Raw genomic sequence first — 22,043 nt, 5'->3', positions numbered from 1 at the left:
AAAGGAAGAGAATCGGTGCAGAACCTCATCTTTTCTAATAATACTTATAAATGGATAAAATAGATTTCTAAATGATTTAAAATAAACAAAATGCATTTCCAATTAAATTTTTACTATTTAATACTTATTAAATTTAATAACTCACATGTTGTTTTGATTGTCTACTGGTTATGACTGTATTGGTAACTCAATCCAAAATAAATCTGATACAGCCTTACAGACACAGGAAATTTCAAATGTTTTAAATTATAACTGTTTTTGCACAGAACTCAGAAGAACTGGGTGACACTGCTTAAGTACTTTCTATTTCCATCTACTAAGTTAATGAATGAATTTACTTTTGTAGAAAAGTATGACACTGTGATTGATAAAATGCTTTCAAGTATAAAAGAATACATTAGGATAAGAATATGCAGAGACTGTCAAACAGAAATGAGTTCAAAGAGAAAAATAAGGGATGTAAAGATTCTGTTAAAATTAAGAGCTTGTTCATGTTTTATTAAAACAGATGATGGGGATATCAAATTTTAAAAATTCCCCTGGATGTATTTAAAACTGTAATTTAAATAATACACCAAAATCTACATCATTTACAAATACACTTGGAAGAAAAATTCTAGATATGTAAGAAGGTATCCAGTTTTTTGTGGGTTTTTCCCCTAGTTTTTCAAAGAGATATGTGAGCAAAAAATGTTCGAAAACCCTTGTAGTAGAAGTCAAAATATGTCATTAGTCTTAACCTTCGTCCTAAGATACTGCCTACTGGACACCCCAACCTGGAGGGCTCCCAGACACCTGAACTCAACATATTTAAAAAGTAAACTTATAATGTACTCCACCACCCTCCCCCGATCCTCCACACACACACACAAAAGAGGAAAAGAAGAAAAATAAAACCTGCCTTTTCTTCCTTTTGTATTTTTATTACTAGCTTCATGATCTACCTGGTCTCCCAAATTTAAAAGGTGAAGTTTTTTGTTTGTTTGTTTTTAGCCTCTCAAATCAAATCAGTTCCGAGGACCTAACTCCTGACTTCCTATCTCTATTCCTTCCACCACTGCCATTGTTCAAGATCTCTTCACGTGCTGTCATCAAACAACTCTTCTTTAAAACAATAACTGCACTTAAATTTACTTCCCAACATCTCCCATGGAGAGTGAAGCTACTTTATCATTATCAGAGCTATACAAAAATACCTGTCATGCATACAGCTGAGTTACGCAAAGAATTATAGAATCATGAAGTCAGACAGAACCAGAAAAGTCAAACCCCTTGACAGGAACCTCATCCAAGTATCTTTTGGGAATTTTTAATCTCATGAGGCAGTGTACTTCCTCTCTGGACATCTCTGTCAGAGATCTGGGCCCAAATACAACTTGTTTGACTTTTTCTAGGATTATTGTAGTTAAAACAGAGATTCATGTTAAAAGAAGAACACGTAAAATTACACAAAATTCTAAACAAAAAGTTTAAAATTACTTATAATTTCAGCATCCACAGATGGCTTCAGTTAGCATTTTGGGATATATATTGGCTTTTTTTCCTTCTGCAATCATGCACAGTATGTGAATATGTATATATTTTATGATTTATTTTTAAACAAAATCGGGATAAATCTGTAAATACCCTGAGGTTTTTTTGTTTGTTTGTTTGCTAGCTTAATGTTGTAAGCAATTCTTCATGCAATTAAATATTCTTCAAATTCTTCCAAGTATTTTAGTGGGTACACAATACAGAAATAGTAGAAAATACTAAAATTTATTTAGCCTTTTGTAAACTATTTACACTATACATACTTTAAATTCTTCAATGCATTTTAGTGGTCACACAATATAAAAATAAATACCACATACTCACAATAAGAAATACTATAGTTAATTTAACCATTTATAAATTATTTGTTTTCAATTTTTCAGTGATAAATACATGATGAATGTCCTTGAAGATCATTAATCTTTATCTACATTTCTAGTTATTTGCTCAGGACAGATACCCAAAAGTAAATTATCAGGCAAAAGTATTAATTTTCTAAGTATTAATTTTTTTATTCAATTGCTAAATTACTTTTCAGAAAACGTAAAACAATTAGACTCCTACTAGCATTACATGAGTATAATCTTCAAGCTATACACTTATTTTTTTTTTTAATTTGTCAATCTGAAAGCAAAAATCAGTATCATTCTTTTAACCTGCATTTCTTTTATTACTAGTGTGCTTAAACACAAGATCTCCCTTTCTATTTCTATTGTTTCTACCTATTGGTACTTATCTACCCTCTGAGATAACATCCTTTTTCCATGCAGTAAGAGGAAGTAGAAGAGAATGCATGGGCTTTAGGGTCAGAATGACCCAGAGTTTAATCCATTTCCAGTACCTAGTTGTGTGGCCTTGGACAAGTGACAACTTTAAGCTTGGATCTCTTCCTGTATATTAGCAACTGACCTCACAGAGTAGGAAAAGGCTACAGCAATCAAGAACACACAACCAATCAAAATCTAAGTTAATCCTCTCCTCCTCCCTCTCACTCACATGGCAATCCCTCAAACACTGGAAGACAGCAATGCTCCACCATCTCTCACCAAGCATTCCCCACCTCCATTCCCACCCCTCCTGGCCCAAAACCTGAGTCTTTTTTCTCCAGACTAAATGTCTCCAATTTCTTCAGTCACCTGTCAAACAATACAGTTTTCAAATCACCTCACCACCCTGGTCACTATCTTCAGAGTCTGATTTAGCTTAATCATCTCCTCCTAGAACATGGCATCTAGAACAAAATAGTCCAGATATGGTTTGAAAAGACCAGAGCAAAGGTTATCATTTCAAATAATCGTCTCAAATCGTCAAATTTGTTTTCTTTATCAAGATCCATGAACCAACAAAATCTATAATCCGTAAACCTAAAAGTCTAACTATATTCCACTCACCTTCACCAATGAGGGAGACCAGTTTGAAGGTAAGGGTGTGGAACACGACAGGCTCTTCTCCAAGATCATGCCTGATGCCTCAGACAAGCGAGTTAACTTGCCTGTAAGCTCAGTTTACTTACTTCTTGGTAAAAATGGGATTTAATGTCTCTAAGCTCAGTTTACTCACTCCTTGGTGAAAATGAGAGTACTGTCAATTACCTCATAAAGCAATCTTTTGTGAAGATTAAAAACATCAATTACAGTATCTGGCATGTAGGAGGTCCTCAATAAATGGAAACAAATAATTATAATTAATACTGAAGCAAGACTACTGCATCTTTATTAAGCACTGTTTACCAAGTACTTTACATGGTCCTGAGCTAGAGTTTGGTCTACTCAAAACTTCGAGAAACAGAGTAGGTTTTGCCGAAATTTAGTTATCTGATTAATAATTTTTCTTCCCCAAATTATGCCCTCTCCTCCCTCTAGCCATCATCTTCAGAAAACGAAGAGCCATCCCTACCAGCAGGTGGAGGCATGGAGCAATAATCCAAAATTATAAGCAAGAGAGACTCTGATGTCAACCACAGGATCAGTGGCAGAGATCCCTTCAGAAGGCTTCCTGCCAGCAGCCAAAATGAAGCTCCGCAAGATTAGAAGGCTCATCTACAAATATAGTTTTTATTCCTTTCCTCACATACTGATCGCGTGAACACTTACACCTGAATGCAACCATGCACAAAGTATCATTTACTTGTGAATAATCTTTTGAAAGGCATATTTGGCAACAATGTAAAAATTAATGGTCTACCTTATTTTCAGGCAAGAACAGGCCATTTAAATGTGGAAGAGAATATACACTTAATAGTCTCCCAATTCAAAATAATCATAAAATATGAGCAATTTGTAGCCAGAAAAAAATATTTTGAGTTGTTTTTAAATTAGAAGATTAAAAATTAATTGTTGAAGTTTTCTGGAGTGGCCAAAGGGAATGTAAGAATGTCCAGAAAACTTCCACTAAAGATATTGAGTCAAGAGACTTCTAACAAAATTAGAAAGATTTTATAGCCACACAACAAACGTGATACACACAGTATTTAGTACAGAAAAAGAAAAAAATTAAATTCATTAAGAGGATCTGCATGCAATGAGGGTTCTTTACCATCTAAATTTCCTAGGTGTCTTTATGACTATTAATGATCCCAGACAAAAACTGAGTTAAGCTAAACTCTGTCCGTTTCCCTTTCTTCAGCTCTCTTCTTCCAAGCCTGTCTCTATAGCCATCCCCAGAAAAGAAGTCAATTCTCTAAAACTGCTGTAATCCTTTCTGAAAAAGGAAAAAAGGAGTGAGGGGGAGGAAAGGAGGGAAGGAGGGAAGGGGAAAGGAAGAGTTGAAATTTACACTGAAGTGTTCGCAGAAGGCTTATCAAACTGCCTCCAAGAGAATGGACGGTACCTCCCTCTCCCTCTTTCCACCCAAAGTGGGCGCCCTAATCTTCCTAACTCCTGCAAAGAGCTTAATATTTTACCTCTCGCAGGACATTTGTGTTTAAAAAATTTTTTTTGAGTAGACAGTATGTACAACTGACAGAACTCTAGGCGTTGCAACAAATCACCGAAATCTGGACACAGGTCTAAAACCTCTCAATCCACATCCCACAGACTACACGTATTCCTGATGACAACTTATAAACCAGTCATTTGCACACCCTACTCCACAATCAAATCTGCAGTCCAAATACACTATAAATTTACATTAATATTATGTTCGAGCATGTTATTTGAAGTATAGTATAAATACATATTTGTTCTGAAGTATAACCCAAAATATGGTAGTCCTGAATTTAAAGCAAAATACGAAGCATTTCTGAAAACAGAAAAATGAAACCAAGGTCCCAACCAAAGGAGTGTCTTGCGAGTGGGCAGGGAGGAAGGTGTCAGGAACAGAATCACTCCCCCGTTCACCACTGTTCACACGACCCATGTACTGGCTTCTAAACGCAGGCTTGTGAAACGGCAACAACTGTGGTTAACAATATTTGAAAAGATGCAATTTACAAACTGATATTAGATACATAACAGCCTCCGTAAATAGGCACAGGGTAGGCAAATGGCATGTCACAGAAGAGGTAACGCAAACGCACAAAAAACAGGTGAGAAACTGCACACCCTTGCGTACTGCAAGTGGAAGCAAACTCGGTGTACCACAGCACATCTACGGAATAAATGTTTATAAACTATTTAGAAAATGGTCATTTAACATATAAGTATTACAATTTAAGACTATGTGACTGGAGGTGAAAGCGATATGCTCATTCATCTTTGCACTGTAAAAGAAGAGAGGATTCTAGAAAGCCAAAAAGTGTTCCTACCTCTCGGCCCAATCTAGTGCTTCCACTCTAAGGACTTTATCAAACTTGCATGAAGGTATTAAATGAAGTTTTGCAGCCAACAGCAACAACCTGAAAGTAGCTCTCATGTTCCGCATCCGGAGAATGTGCTACGGACAGATCAACATGACATCACTACTACCCATCATTAAGCACACCACACACCTGCTCTGCCAATACAGTAGCCGCTAGCCATATGGAGCTAGTTAAACAAAACTGTATTTAAAATTCAATCCCTCAGTCAAAACTAGTCATATTTCAAGGGCTCACCTAGCTATGTGGCCAGTGACTATTATCTTAGGTACTGCAGAGAACATTTCCATCATCACAAAAACTTCTTTTGATGGTGCTGATCTACATAGCTACCTGCGCCTCCTCTCTCCTCCTCCCCTACATGCACCCATTGACCCAGAAACATCTTCTTAACCTGCAGGCCTTACCCTAAGGCTCAACTACCACGTGAGGCTTCCCCTGATTTACCCAGGAAATTCAGGTATACCTTCTTGTAGCCTCATTACAGCTTGATAACCCCAGTACAAAAATTACATCACATATAAGCATACCATTTCCCCCACCACAATCCTGTGAGCTTTGTCAAGGAGAAACCAACTTTTATCCAAGGGGCTCTGAACTGTTCTGGCACATACAGGACCTCGATAATTTGTCATATACTTAGAACATTACCAAAGACAACAGAGGTGTGGACTGTGACTACAGGTGAAAACTGTTTATGAATCAGGAAGGCAATGCTTCAAAGAAAACCTTGGTTAGGCTGGCAGGCTCCCAAGTGATTTTTTTTTTAAACTACTAATTCTTTACATTTTCTCAGCACCTAACACAAGGAGCCTCGTTCACAGAAGTGTTCAGTAAATATTTGTGGAATAGTTTCTGGATTAAAAAAAAAAGACACCAAGAATGAACGCTGTGGTAAACTATGGACTCTGGGTGATACTGATGTGTTAGGGAGGTTCATGTACTGCTCACGTTGGGGATACTGATGATGGGGAAGCTACGCATGTTCCAGGTGAGGGAAATCTCTGCGGGTTCCACTCAACAGTGCTGTGAATCTAAAACTGCTCTAAAAAATCAAGTCTATTTAAGAAAAAAGATACAGGTGCTAAATTAGAAATCAAATTTAGCTTATTATGGTATTAAAAGCACATGTTTACATGTTAGATCCCAAAATTTTGTTCAGTAATAATACATATCATAGATTTATGTTAAATTTAAAAAATTAAACCTCAGATTTCTAACCCAAATAAGATTTGTTTCCAGTGCATAGGAAATCTGACTGAAATAAGCCCAGGTGCGGTGTTTTGGCATGCTATCAATACACTAACTCAATTTCCATGCTTAATAAGCACCTACCTATGCAAAGCACTGTGACCACAGCGGTGAACAAGATAATTTCTGCTCTCACAGTATTTTTTTTCCAAATAAGAAACGTATTTTGCCAGATAAATGTTTTTATACTCAACTATCAACAACAGGTATCCCCAAAATGGTGAAAACAATCATCAATCATCTTCTGTTATCCTTATTTTTCAAATAATTAAAAAATTTGTATTAACCATTTGAGAAAGTAGTACATGACCTGATTTAAAACAAAAAGTTAATGCTTCATTTACTTGGCATCCTTGGGAGAGTTGGTGCTCCACATAAATGAATTTTCCAGATAACTCGGGCTTGTCCATTTAAACATCAACGCTTAAACTGTTCGGCATGGAGGTTTTTTTTAAACAGCACAAATCTTTCAACTTTTAAAAACAGACTCCATTAAATGCTATTTTGACTAATGTCAAAAACATGACTGTGTTGTATAACACTCAAGATGCCAAACTTTATGTCCTTTTAAAAAGCTTTTGGCTTTGAAGGGCGTTTCTTTTGACCCCGAGCTTTTGGTGCGTCAGCTGTCAACTTTTGCTGCTGTCAGTGTGAACCTGACTCTAGCAGCCTCCCACCCCCCTTCAAATCTGCTGCTACTTGGAAAACGAGTTCGTCAGAATTTTGCCTAAAACACACTGGCTTTGAGAGGATCTCCAAATCTACTTTGGTTGCTCAGAGTCTTCGCTTACTTCCTGAATCTGTTAAAGTCTGGAGAGCCAAGTTTTGGATAAAAGAGTTACTGCTATACCTGGATGAAAGTCCTTTCGTTGATGTCCTACTTTCAACGGATGCTCGGTCAGAGATAACTTCATTAGCCACTCGCTCATTCAACCAACTTTACTAAGTCCCTACTAAGAACTGGCCTCCCATATTACAATGAAAATTGAAAAGACTGCTAGTTGTGAACATATTTTAAAATACAAGTACTCTAATATAAATAACTGTTCTACTTAGTGCCTAAGGAAAAAAAAAGAAAAAGAAAAACAGATTTCTTGAAGTCTTTTAAATGAAACTATAAAACCACCCAAACTTTTTATAATTCCTGTAGCTTAAGACTTAGAAACTGAAGATTCAAGGGTAAAGAAAGCTTTTGATTTAACCAAATATTTACTTTATACAGCTCTGAGTAAGATTCCAAGATTTTCTACCTCTTTTTCAGTCTATTACAAATTCCCATCTGGCCCTAAAGAAATCACTATGACATATGTTTTAGTATTAAATGATAATCAAAGTCTTGATAATGATAAATATACCCATTCAGCATCATGGTAAGTTTACTGTCATTTTAATATTGTGCATCGCTAATTTAAAAAAAGTGTTAGTTCAGGAAAACTTCTGTCCAAGTTTTCAGAAGTTTCTATACACTTCACTTTGGGGTACAATTTCTTTTAAGTTTTAATAGTAAGTATGGTGTGACTATACAATATTTGCTTTATCTGCCAATCATATTTTTTAAATTCCATTACCCATTTAAATCTAAGGCTAGGAAATGAGTCAAGAAGGAATGGAGCTTAAAGCTGGTCTCTGTGGATTAATTAAGACATCAGGTAAACTCCCTGGCATCAGCCGTAACTTGTTTTAACTAGCTTGGAATCTCCCATCTCATTTTCTCCTTGGGATGCACAAGTAACTTTATTCACATTTTATAATTTTACAAATGAGTGCTGATTGCCTTGATTATTTAGACTGAACCGGAAATGGGTATTAGTCATGTGCTGCTGATATAAGAAATGAAAAAGTTACTACCATTAAAAACCTTTTTAATGCATTAGTATCTCTTCAGTATTAAATTTGGAACCTGAAAATGCTTTAAGCAGTACTGTAAAGGCAGATCACGGACCTAACTTTAAAAGTAACTATGTAGCATTATTTTTAGATGTCACTTAATATTATAGTAATCTTTACAAGTTGGCTCTGACCTCATTAGCATACCACCTTGTCCTGCGAAAGAAGTCTGATTTTAAATAAAACCAATTCACAGAGAAACCCAAATATAGGCTACTGCTCTCTCTCTACAAACAATTTAGGCAAAGAAGCAAATGGCAAATATTTACTGGACACACCTACTGTAAGTAAATCTCTATCGGGTGCTATCCACATTACCAGTAAAAACCAAAAGAAATACAGACCTGGCTCAAGATATTTACAATATAATAGGAGAGAAAAACATATACCCCCATAAAATAAGCTAATATTAATCAACAGGAAAAATAAATATACGTGATTTAAAAAGTGATCGTGAACATGTGACGTTCTGGCAGCAGAAATGGAGGGCACTCACTCAGTTCAAATGTAAACAAAACAAAATTCTTTTAACCTCCTTATTTTAAATCCGGCAATCAAAATCAGCCAGAAGTAGAAGCTGGGCCAACAGCATCACCATAGAAAAAACAAAACACGAAATTCTCAGGGGCAACCGGTATTGGCCCATTCAAAACAAAGTCTTCCTGGGAGTGCTCCATCAGTAGTTTTTCTCTTAAAACCTCCTTATCAAATTAAAAACAAAACTGATTCCTGGCTATCAACTTTACGAAAACCGAAGCTTCGAGGAAGCACTCTAGAGACCGATACCACTTAGGGTCCATCCACATCATCGAAGGAGTCGGGGGAAAGAGCAACTGGGAATCGGCCTATTGTTCGGAGGACCGCAGGACCGTCCGAGCACCGCAGGGCGCGCGGGAGCTGCGGGAGGCGAGGCGCGCACCCAGCACAGGTGTGTGGGCGTGAGGGTGGCCAGGTGTGCCCAGGACCACCGCCGACGAAGAGAGTCCCAACTTCCAGACCGAGACGTCGAGAAAGGGAGGAAGACGAAGTCATTCCTGAGTCTTAAGCCGCTGAGCACGGAGGGGGGCGGGCCTGGGAAGGGTCTGCAGGGCTCCCAGAGTCCACCCGGGTCCAAGCTTGAGCAGGCCGGGGAGCTGAAGCCCCGAGGGTCAAGGAAAAGGCTCTCGAATCGAGGGGCCAGACTAGGAATCCCCGAACAATGGGCAGTAGTGGACCTGGGGTGAACGGCGAGGACTGGGGAGTAGGGGTCGCGGAGGTGAAGCCAGGTGGGAGGGGGGAAACAAAAGAGAAGCCCCCAGGCGTGGGCCCCCGGCGGCGGCGGCGCTTACCTGTGAGAGCTGCCGGGGATTGGGGCAGCCGAAGAGCGCGGAGCTGGAGCTGAAGCTGATGGCCCCTCGGCGGCTGAGGACGTGCTGGGGGACCGGCCTGTCCAGGGGCAGCACCGGCAGCTGGTAACATACTTCCATTGAATACGCCCGCCCTGCCCCCGCGCGGCGCCCGCCCTGCCGCGGCCGCCGGCCCCTGCACTGGGAAGGGGCCGCGGCTCGGGGGCGCCGGGCCGAGGCGGGGGCAGGGCGGGCGGGCGTCGACCCCGGGCGGGGAAGCCGCGCTCACGCCTCCCCCACCCCAACACTCCACCCGGGTTGCCGGCGGCAAGGCGCTGCGGCGGCGACGGTTACGAAGAGCAGCACGCGCCCGGCTCCGGGGTGCAAGCGGGGGCAGCACGAGCCAAGTGGGAGGGGGAACCCCGGCGCCGCCAGGCTCTTCGGCCGAGAGGAGAGGGTCCGGGGCCAGCGGCGCAGGAGCGGAGCAAGGACAGAGCAAAGCGGTGCAAGAAAAGACTGCTGGAGCCAGCAGCGAGACCCCAGAGCGCGCGGGGCTCGGGTGCAGCCACCAGCTCCGGCCGCCGCCGCGGTCCTGCCCCTCCCCTCCCCTCCCCCGGAGCCTGACTTCACTCCGCCGCCAGCGCGAGCCCGGCGTAATTCACACTTTGCAGCCGCGGACCCTGGGCCAACCACCGCCGCCGCCACCGTGACGTCACGACGCTGCGCCGCAGGCCCCGCGCCGCCGCAGCGTCCAGGGAGACCGGCTAGCAGCGGAGGGGTTGCGCCGCCCTCCTCCTGTGCCGCACCTTGGAGCTCAGTCACCGTCCTCACTCGCTTCACGCTGCCCTCCTCCCCCACCAATCCTCGTCCTGCAGGCCCCCCAGCCAAGGCGCGTGCGCACGAGGCCCCACCGTTTGGGGACATTCCCCTTATCGCTAAACTCTGGCGTTCGGGCGCGCTGAGAGTGTGGGGTGGGCTCAGCCTACACTAGAGGCGCGGTTCCGGCTTTTCGGCTCCAAAAACCCAAAGCACGCGGCCCACTCGCTGCGATCAGCCGCGACCGCGGGGTCACCGCCGGGTTTCCCTCCTCGAATTCCCATTCTTGGGCTTCGCTCGGGACCGCTGCGGCAGTGACGTCAGCGGGCCGCGCGGGCACCGTCCTCCCCGCTACGTCACTGCCAGTCCCCCGACGGGGTCGGGCTGGGCGCTCCCCTGGCAGGTGCGGTCCCGGGGCCGTCCCAGGCGGAGGGGCCAAGAGCTGAGCCGAGAGCGCGGGCGTGGGGAGGGGGCGAGGGGTGGGGAGGGAACACCGAGACTGAGAAAGAAGAAGTGAGAGTATGCACTGGAGAATATAAGGGAAGGATGAAAATGAGAAGCCAGAGGGGGAAAGGAGACTGCATGCCCTTTTACCAAAAGTGTTTTCGTTTCTTGGCTTTGATTTTGTAGCAGGCAGGAGAAAATAACTCTTGACATGCTTTGTAAACTGCAGGTTCATTTTGTCACATTTCTTCCCAAACCATCAAAGCTTTTCAGCTGCAACCCTTTGTTTCAAGTGCATTCCAGCCTCTGGGACGTCAGCCTGAACCAGCTTTCCCCTGCTGGCAAAATTGTTGATTTGGCTCTGCTTTCAGGTCACCCAAGCTTCCACTTCTGTGCTATGACCAGCCACTGGCAAGGTGGCAGGTCTCTGAAAGTACTGCATAGCCAGTACCGATAAGATCAGGTAACATGTGCTCTTGATCCCATAAATCAGCAGACGTCTACAAGACCTTTTATCGTCTTTCCATGACATCTGTTTCTTTTATATCACTTAAAACTTTCTACCTTCTCGTGGGCATTTTTCTACTTGTCTGCTTTCTACTATTAAAAGGATATCACTTCCAATGTGGTTTTTGTCTTCACTAGATGGTAAGCTTCCCTTCAGCGCAACTGTTACCAACCGGGGTTCTTGTACTCATTACTAAGAGGCCAGACGGGAAGCTCAAGCAAGGCTTTATTGGGCCTCTTGCTACTGCAGGAGGGAGTGAAAACAAATAACAGGTTCCCTTGCTAACTGGGCGGGCAGGGGGAGGGGGAGGTCCTGAGCTGGTCCCTTAGATGGGGTGAGGGAGGGGAGGATCCTGGGGTCGTGCTGGGGGGGTGGCTTAGGTAGTCTACCCACCCCTTTGACGGTGTTGTGTGCAGGGATCCTGCACAGTACCCTGCTTTTGCTCTGGACACTTCAGAAGTGGCAGGTGGGTTTTTGGTCTTTTTGTATCTTGTTCATAATTTGCCCCAGCTGTGTATGCATGCATTTATTTTTAGTCCCTTATTGTTTTTGTATTCTCTTGCTTGAGGAGCTGTTGGTCTAGGTGTAAGCACTGCAGCAGAGGGTCTCCGGTCCCAGCCTGTCTCCCAACAACTGACCCAAGTCATCTTTGAAACCCTAATTACTCCCACGACGTCTAGCAGATTTGAGCATCCTCTGTATACTTGTGATTAAGCTGAGTTCTCCCTCGTATTTACATCTGACAAAAACCCCATGAGGTAATAGTTTCTAAATTGAAAGGAGGCTCAGGGAAACATGACTTGCCTTAGATCTTCCACAGATAAATGGCAGAACTTACCTCAAATGATGTCTGAATTCTGTGTTCATCTAAACACCCAGAAAGCTGTATTGGTGTGATATCAGACAGTATATGCCAAGTAACTCTGTCATATTTAATAACATCTAAGAGACTTGATGAAATCATTTAACAAGACTCAGATCTCCCTCAGCAGAGAGGGGAGCTAACATTTACTATGCACCCACTGTGAACTGTGATAGGTATTCTATATAGTGTTTAACTTAGCCCTATGCAACAGCTGCAAAAGTAAAAACTTGATCCCAACTCTACAGATGGGGAATCAGGTTTCGAGGCCATAAATCATTTGTGCCACTGAACTCTGTTCTGTATGATTTCAGAGCCATGCATTTCCACCACACCGTGTGGTTGCTCAAGACCACTTCAGCTGTTTTCAGCTCAAGAACTTCAGCTCAAGAACTTCAGCTGTTTTCAGTGTTCTTTACTGTATTGGAGAGTGTATTAGGGTTCTTCAAAAAGCAGAACCTATAGAGTAAATACAGAGCCAGTGAGAGAGAGCTAGGGAGAGAGAGAGAGAGAGAGAGAGAGAGAGAGAGAGAGCAAGATTGATTTGCCACCCATGTTCCTCCTCCAGAGGGTAGAGAAGCTGGAGGAGCTGCCCCCTTGCCAGTGAGGAGAGCTACTGGATGATGTGCAAAATCACAGTGGTGCCTGGGACCCTGCAGGGACCTTTCAAGTGTAATGGCTGGTGCTTCACTTCCACTTTTTAATTCTTTTGCAAATTTCTATTGTGGCCAACCATAACCAAAACTATAAAAGGAAGAGAATTCTGGGAAATGTAGTTCCAACTTAGCTAAGCTGTCAGAACATAGCCACCCCAGTCCAACACTTGCCAACTTGACATCCATCCATACACTCTTCTAATCGTATTTAATTTTCAAATAAAGAGGATAGCAAAATCATGCCTCTGTCCATATGATGCAACTCTCTTTCATATAACCCCAAACAGCTCCCTCCTTCCCCAAGAGGATAGAGTCTTTGAGTGATGTTAATTCCTCTTCTTGACGAGTCACAGTATATACCTTGGCTATCCTGTAACTTATATACTAAGATATAAGTTTACCTACTATTAACACATCATAGGGGAATGAGAGAGGAGTAAAAGAAAATAATTGGTTAATAAATACACAGATAAATTCATATCAAAATTAGGAAAAATGCTCAGAACTGTTATAGTCCTTGTATCTGCAACTGACAACATGATCATAATTACCATTTATAACTATTTTCTTGCTCCCATTACCTGTCTCATATCCCATTTGCCTTCAGCAAGCATCTCCGCTGAAAATGATGTGGGTCACTCCACTTGCCTTGTGGAGTGACCCAAACCTTCATTCCTAAAGGATCTGGGCCAGCAGAGGTTCTACTGCTATCGGTAGACGTATTCTTGGTTGTAGTTCTCCACTGTCGTAACACGGAGCATTGGAGTACTAAGAGGCACCCCCAGAGAATCACCTGCATTCCAGCCATATTCCTCCCTTTTCCCATTGTGTAGCAACAGCTCAAAATCTGCTTAGTAGCCAGGGTCAATCATCCCAGGCAGTAGAGTAACCCCTTTCTTTGCATGTTGGTTAACTAGCACAAGGCTCGACAAATGGCCAAGTGGCAATCTCAACTTCCAGTTTAATTGAACTCTTGCTGTGTACCCTGGTGGAAACATTCTTCTTTGAGAACAAAGACCTCTTTGGGCTCTGGACCAGGAGAGCCCAAAGTTGCAGGAATGGGAAGCAAAATTTTGCACTAGGGGTAAGAGTAAGAGGATCTACTCCCAGTCCCACTCCTTGATTCCTGGATCATGGATATACATTTAGATTTAGAACATATGCCAAAACACAGAGAATATTATCCTAGCTACATGAGGTATTGCCACCCAGTTGGTATGATTGATTATTGAGTCTTCAAAAGGCCATTCCAATGAACCTTAAAACATGCTAAATGAAAGAAGCCAGATACAAAATGCTAAATATTGTATGACTCCATTTATATGAAATATCCAGAATAGGCAAGCCATAGAGACAGAAAGCTAATTAGTGCTTGCCAGGGGCTGGGGAGAGGGAGAAATGGGGACACTGCTTAATGGGTATGGGGTTTCCTTTTGGAGTAATGAAAAAGTTCTGGAGCTAGATAGAGGTGATGGTTGCACAGCATTGTGAATGTCCTTAATGCCACTGAATTGTACATTTTTAAATGGTTAAAATTGTAATTTTATCACAATGAAGAGAAAGGCCATTTGATCATCCTATTAAGCCAGCCACTTCAGGGTAATAGGCAACATAATAAGACCAGTAAATTCTATGAGCAGGAACCCATTGCTTTATTTGCTGTAGAATGAGTTTCTTGGTTAGAAGTAACACTGGGTGGAATAGTGTGATGGTGTTAAGTCCATGCATGGTGGTTTTGATAGAAGCATGGCAATCGGGGAAGGAAACTCATTTCCAGAATAAGTATCTATTCAGGGAGAAAAAAAGGGCTGCTTCTGCATAATGGAAGAGGCTTAATGCAATGTACCTGATGGCTAAGTGATACCTCCAGGAAATGGAAGCTTAGTCTTACACTCAGCTGTAGGCAACTTGAGCACTTAAGCAATAGCTGTAGCCAGATTGGCCTTGTTCAGTGAAAATCAGTCCTGCTAAAGCCACATCTAACCCTCATCCTGCCACCATGGCCATGTTGTTCATGAGTCTGTTGGGCAAGGCCAGGGGTTGATGGAGGAAAAGGCTGACTGTATTTTTACATAAATATCTGATAGGATTCACCAGTGAAACTATCTGGACCTGGATTTTTCTTTATGGAGGATTTAAAATTATTAATTCAGTTTCTCTACTTAATAATGCTTATAAAGTAAGCTCTGTACTTTCCCTCCAAATAGTCCCCAAGGTACATCCCCCAAATGTTAGAAGTGGTCAGATTATGGTTTTTCCTTTTCTTTTAAAATGTTTTCTTGATCAAGTCTATTTGCCAAGTTTTCTAAGATAAATGTTATTTTGTAACAAAAATTAATTTGTTAAAAATATAAACTATGAATAAAAATAAAATGTTTAAAATGCAATGATGAATGTTTAATGAAATAAAAGACAATTGAAGGAAATTTTCACCTGAGGGTTGGTTGCTCTAGACTATTTAGTAGCTCAACACTAATTGACAAGCACCTTTCTTGGTGGTACACTGATGAATAATCAGTCAGAGGACATCTGGCTAAACACAGCAGATTACATACATGCATCCATCATTGTTCCCTCCCCAAACCCTAAGTAAATGACACTGAAGGAAGAAAATAAGGCATAAACCCAGAAAGACAGAAAGAAAAGAAGGGGAAATGAAAACTGACAAGTTTGTCTTCTAGAAACTGAAAGGGAATGGACAAGTTGTACATGTCTTGGCAGAACAGAAAGCTAAAACCTAAGCTTACAAATGGGGAGGTCTATATCCACCCAATTCCTGCTGCAACGACCAGAATAATTGCAGACATTAGAGGACCTAGCTGTTTTGGAAGGCAAGGATGTAAGTGGGCTGAAAAAGAGACAGATCAATTGAAGTTCTTTAAAACAAGTGGTTAGAACCCCAGATCTCCTCCACAACCTTGTGCTCTCCTTCACCTCAGCAGAAGACTGGATAGATTGAACCAAACAAGCTCTGGACATGGGTTCACCAGGCAGAACTGAGAGTGGGGTGAGAGTACCATATGGAAAGCAGTGGAATAAATGAGACTCTGCCTACTTGTTGACAGCCAAGTTAATATCCTTGAGGCAAGGGGTTGGAAGATTTCTCTTTTAGAAAGTGAAACTATCGAAGGCAAAAGTTTTACAGGTTCTATCAGTTTGGAGTCTGCCAACCAAATAAGTGGGTCCACACATAAATCTAAGGTAAGTCCTACCCATATACATGGAGTTACAAATAGCATTATCAGTGTCTCATTCTTAAATGTGAAAGAACAATCAAGCATTACCAGAATTTGAATAGATATCATAAAATGAGAGACAATAGAAAAAACAGAAAAACAAACAAGAAGAAACAGAAACAATAGACAGAATCCTCCCTCCAAAAAAAAAAACCCAATAATATCTATTAATAGATAATATCTAAAATTGGGGTGTGAGTTAATAATATGGAGCTAAATATTGTTAGGAGCAATTTAAAACAGTGAACATTCTTGCCTCAGCAGAGCAGGAACTGGTAGAATACTGAGATGGAACAAGACGCTCCTAGGTTTATTATAATATAGTAGAACTATTGAACTCTAAAAGCTATGTATTATTTTTCTCATTAAAAAATTAAAATAGGGCTTCCCTGGTACCCAGTGGTTAAGAATCTGCCTGCCGATGCAGGGGACACGGGTTCGAGCCCCGGTCCGGGAAGATCCCACGTGCCACTGAGCAACTAAGCCCGTGAGCCACAACTACTGAGCCCACATGCCACAACTTCTAAAGCCCACATGCCTAGAGCCCATGCTCTGCAACAAGAGAAGCCACTGCAATGAGAAGCCTGTGCTCCGCAAGGAAGAGTAGCCCCTGCTCGCCTCAACTAGAGAAAGCCCGTGCGCAGCAACAAAGACCCAATGCAGCCAAAAATAAATAAATTTATTTAAAAAAAATTAAAATAATTATAGTGAGTTCAACTGTGTTCCCCAAAAGATATGTTTAAGTACTAACTTCTGGTACTTATGAACTTATTTGGAAATAGGGTCTTTGCAGATGTAATCAAGTTAAGGTAAGGTCATATGGGATTAGGGTGGGCCTGACACCGACAACTGGTGTCCTTGTAAGAAGAGGGGGATTTGGAGGCCCACACAGGGAAGAAAGCCATGTGAAGACAGAGACTGAGATTGGAGTGTTAAGTCTACAAGCCAAGGAACATCAAGGACTGCCAGCGACCACGAGAAGCTAAGAGAAAGGAATGAAACAAATTCTCTCCTAGAGCCTTCAGAGGGAGCATGGCGTTGCCAACATCTTGATTTTGGACTTCAAGCCTCCAGAACTATGAGAGAATACGTTTCTGTCTTTCTAAGTCACCCAGTTTATGGTAATTTGTTACCGCAGGAACTAAGGAAACTAATACAATCGTGTTACTCAACTTCTGTGTATCCGAATTGGAGCAGGAGATGTTTGACAGAGGGTCAATTCTTCTAAGTACATTTCCACACTTGAGGTTAAAAAAAAACTAATCAAGTTAGCTGGGGTTTTTTTTGTTTGTTTTTTTAGGGCACAGTATAAAACCCATCTGTTCAATTAAGGGACGTGGGAGAACTGGCAAATGTGAAGCACGAATTTTGGTCTCTAGTTATAAATATTTAAGTGTACGCCTGCCTGAGATTTACTTTCTGTTTTTTAAGATACCCTTCCCTCCTACTATCTCTGGAGAAGAACAGTTATAAAGGATAGGGCCCTCTTCCTTCACACCCTGCACAATAATAATAAGGTAAAATGTTGAACAGAGAGAACATTATTCAAAACAGCAAACTCTTTCTTTTTTAATTAAAAAAAATTTTTTTTTTAATTTTTGGCTGCATTGGGTCTTCATGGCCGTGCATGGGCTTTTCTCTAGTTGTGGCGAGCGGGGGCTACTGTTCGTTGCGGTGCGCGGGCTTCTCATTGCGGTGGCTTCTCTTGTTGCGGAGCATGGCCTCTAGGTGTGCAGGCTTCAGTAGTTGTGGCACGCGGGCTCAGTAGCTGTGGCTCTAGAGTGCAAGCTCAGTAGTTGTGGTGCATGGGCTTAGTTGCTCCGCAGCATGTGGGATCATCCCGGACCAGGGCCCGAACCCGTGTCCCCTGCATTGGCAGGCGGATTCTTAACCACTGTGCCACCAGGGAAGTCCCCAAAACAGCAAACTCTTTTAAAGTGGACCTGAACATTGATTACTAAACATTTTATCCAACTAATAAGTATCTCTGAACTTGTTAACTGCCATTTTTGTATGAAATAGTAACAGATTTAAAGAAACCACTGGTGTTATTTACGTTTCCTACACTTTTAATTCCAGTGTCTTGTCTTAGGGTCCAATATCTTCTTAAAAATAATGAGATATTGGGCTTCCCTGGTGGCGCAGTGGTTGAAAGTCCGCCTGCCGATGCAGGGGACATGGGTTCGTGCCCTGGTCTGGGAAGATCCCACATGCCGTGGAGCGGCCAGGCCCGTGAGCCATGGCTGCTGAGCCTGCGCGTCCGGAACCTGTGCTCCACTATGGGAGAGGCCACAACACTGAGAGGCCCGCGTTCCGCAAAAGAAAAAAAAAAAAAAAAAGAGATATTGAAGGTCTTAAAGCAGTTGGTTACAGGGTGTTATGGGTTGAATTATGTCAGCTCCTCCCCACCTCTTCACCCTCTTCACCCCCTCAAAAAAAGATACATTGAGATCCTAACCCGCAGTATCTCGAATGTGACCTTATTTGGAAATAAGGTCATTAGAGATATAGTTAGTTGAATTAAGATGAGGTCATAGTGAATTAGGATGGGCCCATAATCCATTATGACGGGTGTTTTCATAAGAAGACAGCCATGTGAAGGTGGAGGCAGAGACTGGACAGATGCATCTACAAGCCAAGGATCACTGGCTGTCACCAGAGACTAGCAGGGAGACCCTCAGAGCACTGAGAAGGAACCAACCCTGCAGACACCTTGATTTTGAACTTCTGGTCTCCAGAACTGTGAGAGAATAAATTTCTCTTGTTTTAAGCCACCCAGATTATACAGCATAACATAAAATTTACCATTAGCCACCCAGTTTGTGAAACTTTGAACAGCAGTCCTGGGAAACAAATATTCAGGGCTAGGACTTCCCTGGTGGTCCAGTGGTTAAGAATCCACCTTCCAGTGCAGGGGACACAGGTTCAATCCCTGGTGGGGGAAACTAAGATTCCACATGCCGTGGGACAACTATGCCCGTGTGCTCTACAGCCCACGTGCTGCAGCTACTGAGCCTGCATGCCACAACTAGAGAGAAGCCCACACGCTGCAACAAAGAGCCCGTGCGCTGCAACTAAGACCTGATGCAGCCAAATAAATAAATAAATAAATAAATAAAGTAAGTAAGTAAGATGTCCAAAAAAATAAATATTCAGGGCTTTTATCAAAATTAGAATACCTGGGGTGAGGGAAAGAGTCCTTTAAAATTTTTTCAATTCCAGTTTTTTCATTCAATAGTCGTTGAGTGACTACTATGTGTTAAGCCCTCCTCTAGTCACTAGAGATAAAATAAGACAGAGAAAGGTCCCTGTCTGAATGAAGTGAAAACTCTAATGGAGAAGAGCGGTAAACAGATAAACACATAGCATCACGCAACAAGCTAGTTTTAGGTGCTGTGAAGAAATATAAAACAGGGAAGTGTATTAGAAAGTGGTATTTAGAAGCTTATGGAAGGTATCATTGAGAAGATGGCATCTGAGTCCTGAATGAAGTAAGGAAGTAAGCTAGGCAAGGATCAGTGGGTACAGAAGAACTTTCTTGATAGAGGGAAACAGTACAAACACCCGGCACATGAGTAAGGCCGATGTCGAGGGAATCCAGTGATTGAGACGCAGGGAAGGGAGATGAGACCAAATCAACGCAGGCTCTGATAGGCCTGGTTAAGGACTTGGATATTATTCTAAGTGTGACGGGAAGCCACTGGAATGTTTTATTGTTTTGTTTTGTTTTGTTTAATCAGAGAAGTGACATTCTCTGATTTATATGTTTTAAAGATCTCTCTGGATGCTCTGTAGACAATGGTTTCTAGATAAAAAGTGGAAGCAAGGAGATCAGGTGAACAGCTTTTAAACAGCCTGAAAGAGAGATGGTGGTTATTTATAGATAACCGTCTAAGCCAACAAACATCATCCCCTTTTCAAGCTAAAAATCACAGAATCATGGGGTTCTTCCACATCCACTGAACTTCCTTTCTTTTGGCCACGCCATGCAGCTTGTGGGATCTTAGCTCCCTGACCAGGGATTGAACCTGGGCCCTCGGCAGTGAAAGTGCAGAGTCCTAACCACTGGACCACCAGGAAAGTCCTCCCGTGAACTTCTTTAGAGCAGATGCTACCCAGAGTTTCTGAATAAACCAGTTAACATCCATTTAGAACATCTTATTCACAGCTCAAAAACAAAATAACTGTAAAGTTGAGGAATAAAAATGAAATTGCTATTGAAAAATCTCAGCATTAATTTTTTTAGGTAAACAACTTTTTTAATTAAAAATTTACAAGGTATAGCAAAATATTATGTATATATTAGCAGTATCGAATCAATTTTTAAATGCAACCAAAATAATTCTTCTACTTACAGTATTTAGAAATATCACATTGTCTAAGAATTAGTAAAACTTCACAATTCTTAGAGTGAAAGGAGTCAGTATTCAAAATTCAGTTAAATTTAAAGTGAAATTTGTTCATTTGGAAATAAGTGAATATAATTAGTAATAATGGTCATGACTCTAGAAAATGAAATGATCCAAGGTCAAAACTTTAAAAAAATTTTCTCAGGACAAACAACTCAGTTTAAAAATGGGCAACAGGACTTCCCTGGTGGCACAGTGGTTAAGAATCCGCCTGCCAATTCAGGGGACAAGGATTTGAGCCCTGGTCCAGGAAGATCCCGCATGCCACGGAGCAACTAAGCCCGTGGGCCACAACTACTGAGCCTGCGCTCTATAGCCCGCGAGCCACAGCTACTGAGCCCACGTGCCACAACTACTGAAGCCCGCGAGCCTAGAGCCCGTGCTCCGCAACAAGAGAAGCCACTGCAATGAGAAGCCCGCACACTGCAACGAAGAGTAGCCCCCACTCGCCGCAACTAGAGAAAGCCCACGCGCAGCAACGCAGGCCCAACGCAGCCAAAAATAAATAAATTAAATAAATAAATAAAAATACCTTTGGAACCACAAGAAACGAGTTGCTTTTACTTTAGACAAAGTTCAGTCTCATGAAAGAGATACCTGGACTAAATGTTTTCCTTAATCTGTGCAGAGTTTCACCTGACAAATAACCCACAGCCGCCCCTCCCACACTCTATCACGTTCAAGTGAAATCATGCTGTTCAGACTTATTAACAAATGCAGCAATGACGAAAATTCTCAGAGAAGTAGAAATAAAAATGTTTGCACAGGCATGAATAAAAGTTATCAGTGAAAAAACATGCCAACTGTTCTGGAAAACAAGTGGCCAGAAATGGCAGTGAGGGGAGAGAATGCTCTGGCTTCTGCACAGCTCACATGACTCGGAGTCTTTGGAGTTACTGGTATCCTCACAGCCCTCACTCTAGCATTTCTAAACTTCTGTTCCCACGAGGGCCTTGCCCTTTTGTCTACACGTCTTTGCTCATGCTATTCTCTCTGAATTGAGGGCCCATTCCTTCCCACCCAGCCCACCCAGGTTCCCCAAGTTCGAATCCTATACATCATCTGATGCAGTTTAAATATCCATCTTCAATGAAGCCTTTCCTGAATTCTCAGCTGGAAGCAATCTCTCTCTTAGGAGGTCCTGTAAGACCATCTGTACTTCTCTTAAGGCACTCCCATTTCTGCATGGTATGATTTTCTTTATTGTGTACATAAATGATCTCTCCGGACCCCTAAATACGGATGTTCTCCAAAGATCTCTCCTGGACCCTATTCTCTTGTCAGTCTACACTACTGACAAGAGTGTAGATTCACACACTC

General features: G+C 42.0%; 1 protein-coding gene across 1 annotated transcript in view; it reads right to left on the bottom strand.

Moving 5' to 3' along the window:
- Positions 1-10,002, bottom strand: part of PDE7A (phosphodiesterase 7A) — a 108,245-nt gene extending 98,243 nt beyond the window's left edge. Inside the window, exon 1 of the mRNA XM_082601027.1 lies at positions 9,796-10,002. Coding sequence (XP_082457153.1) covers positions 9,796-9,933 — 138 coding nt within the window. The 5' untranslated portion in view covers positions 9,934-10,002. The remainder of the gene's footprint in view (positions 1-9,795) is intronic.
- Positions 10,003-22,043: the final 12,041 nt, after the last annotated feature.

This window comes from Mesoplodon mirus (assembly GCF_964341445.2).
Source record: "Mesoplodon mirus genome assembly, chromosome: 16".
Classification (NCBI taxonomy): domain Eukaryota; kingdom Metazoa; phylum Chordata; class Mammalia; order Artiodactyla; family Ziphiidae; genus Mesoplodon; species Mesoplodon mirus.
The sequence above is the reverse complement of the archived record's forward strand: the minus strand, read 5'-3'. Positions and strand labels throughout refer to the sequence as shown.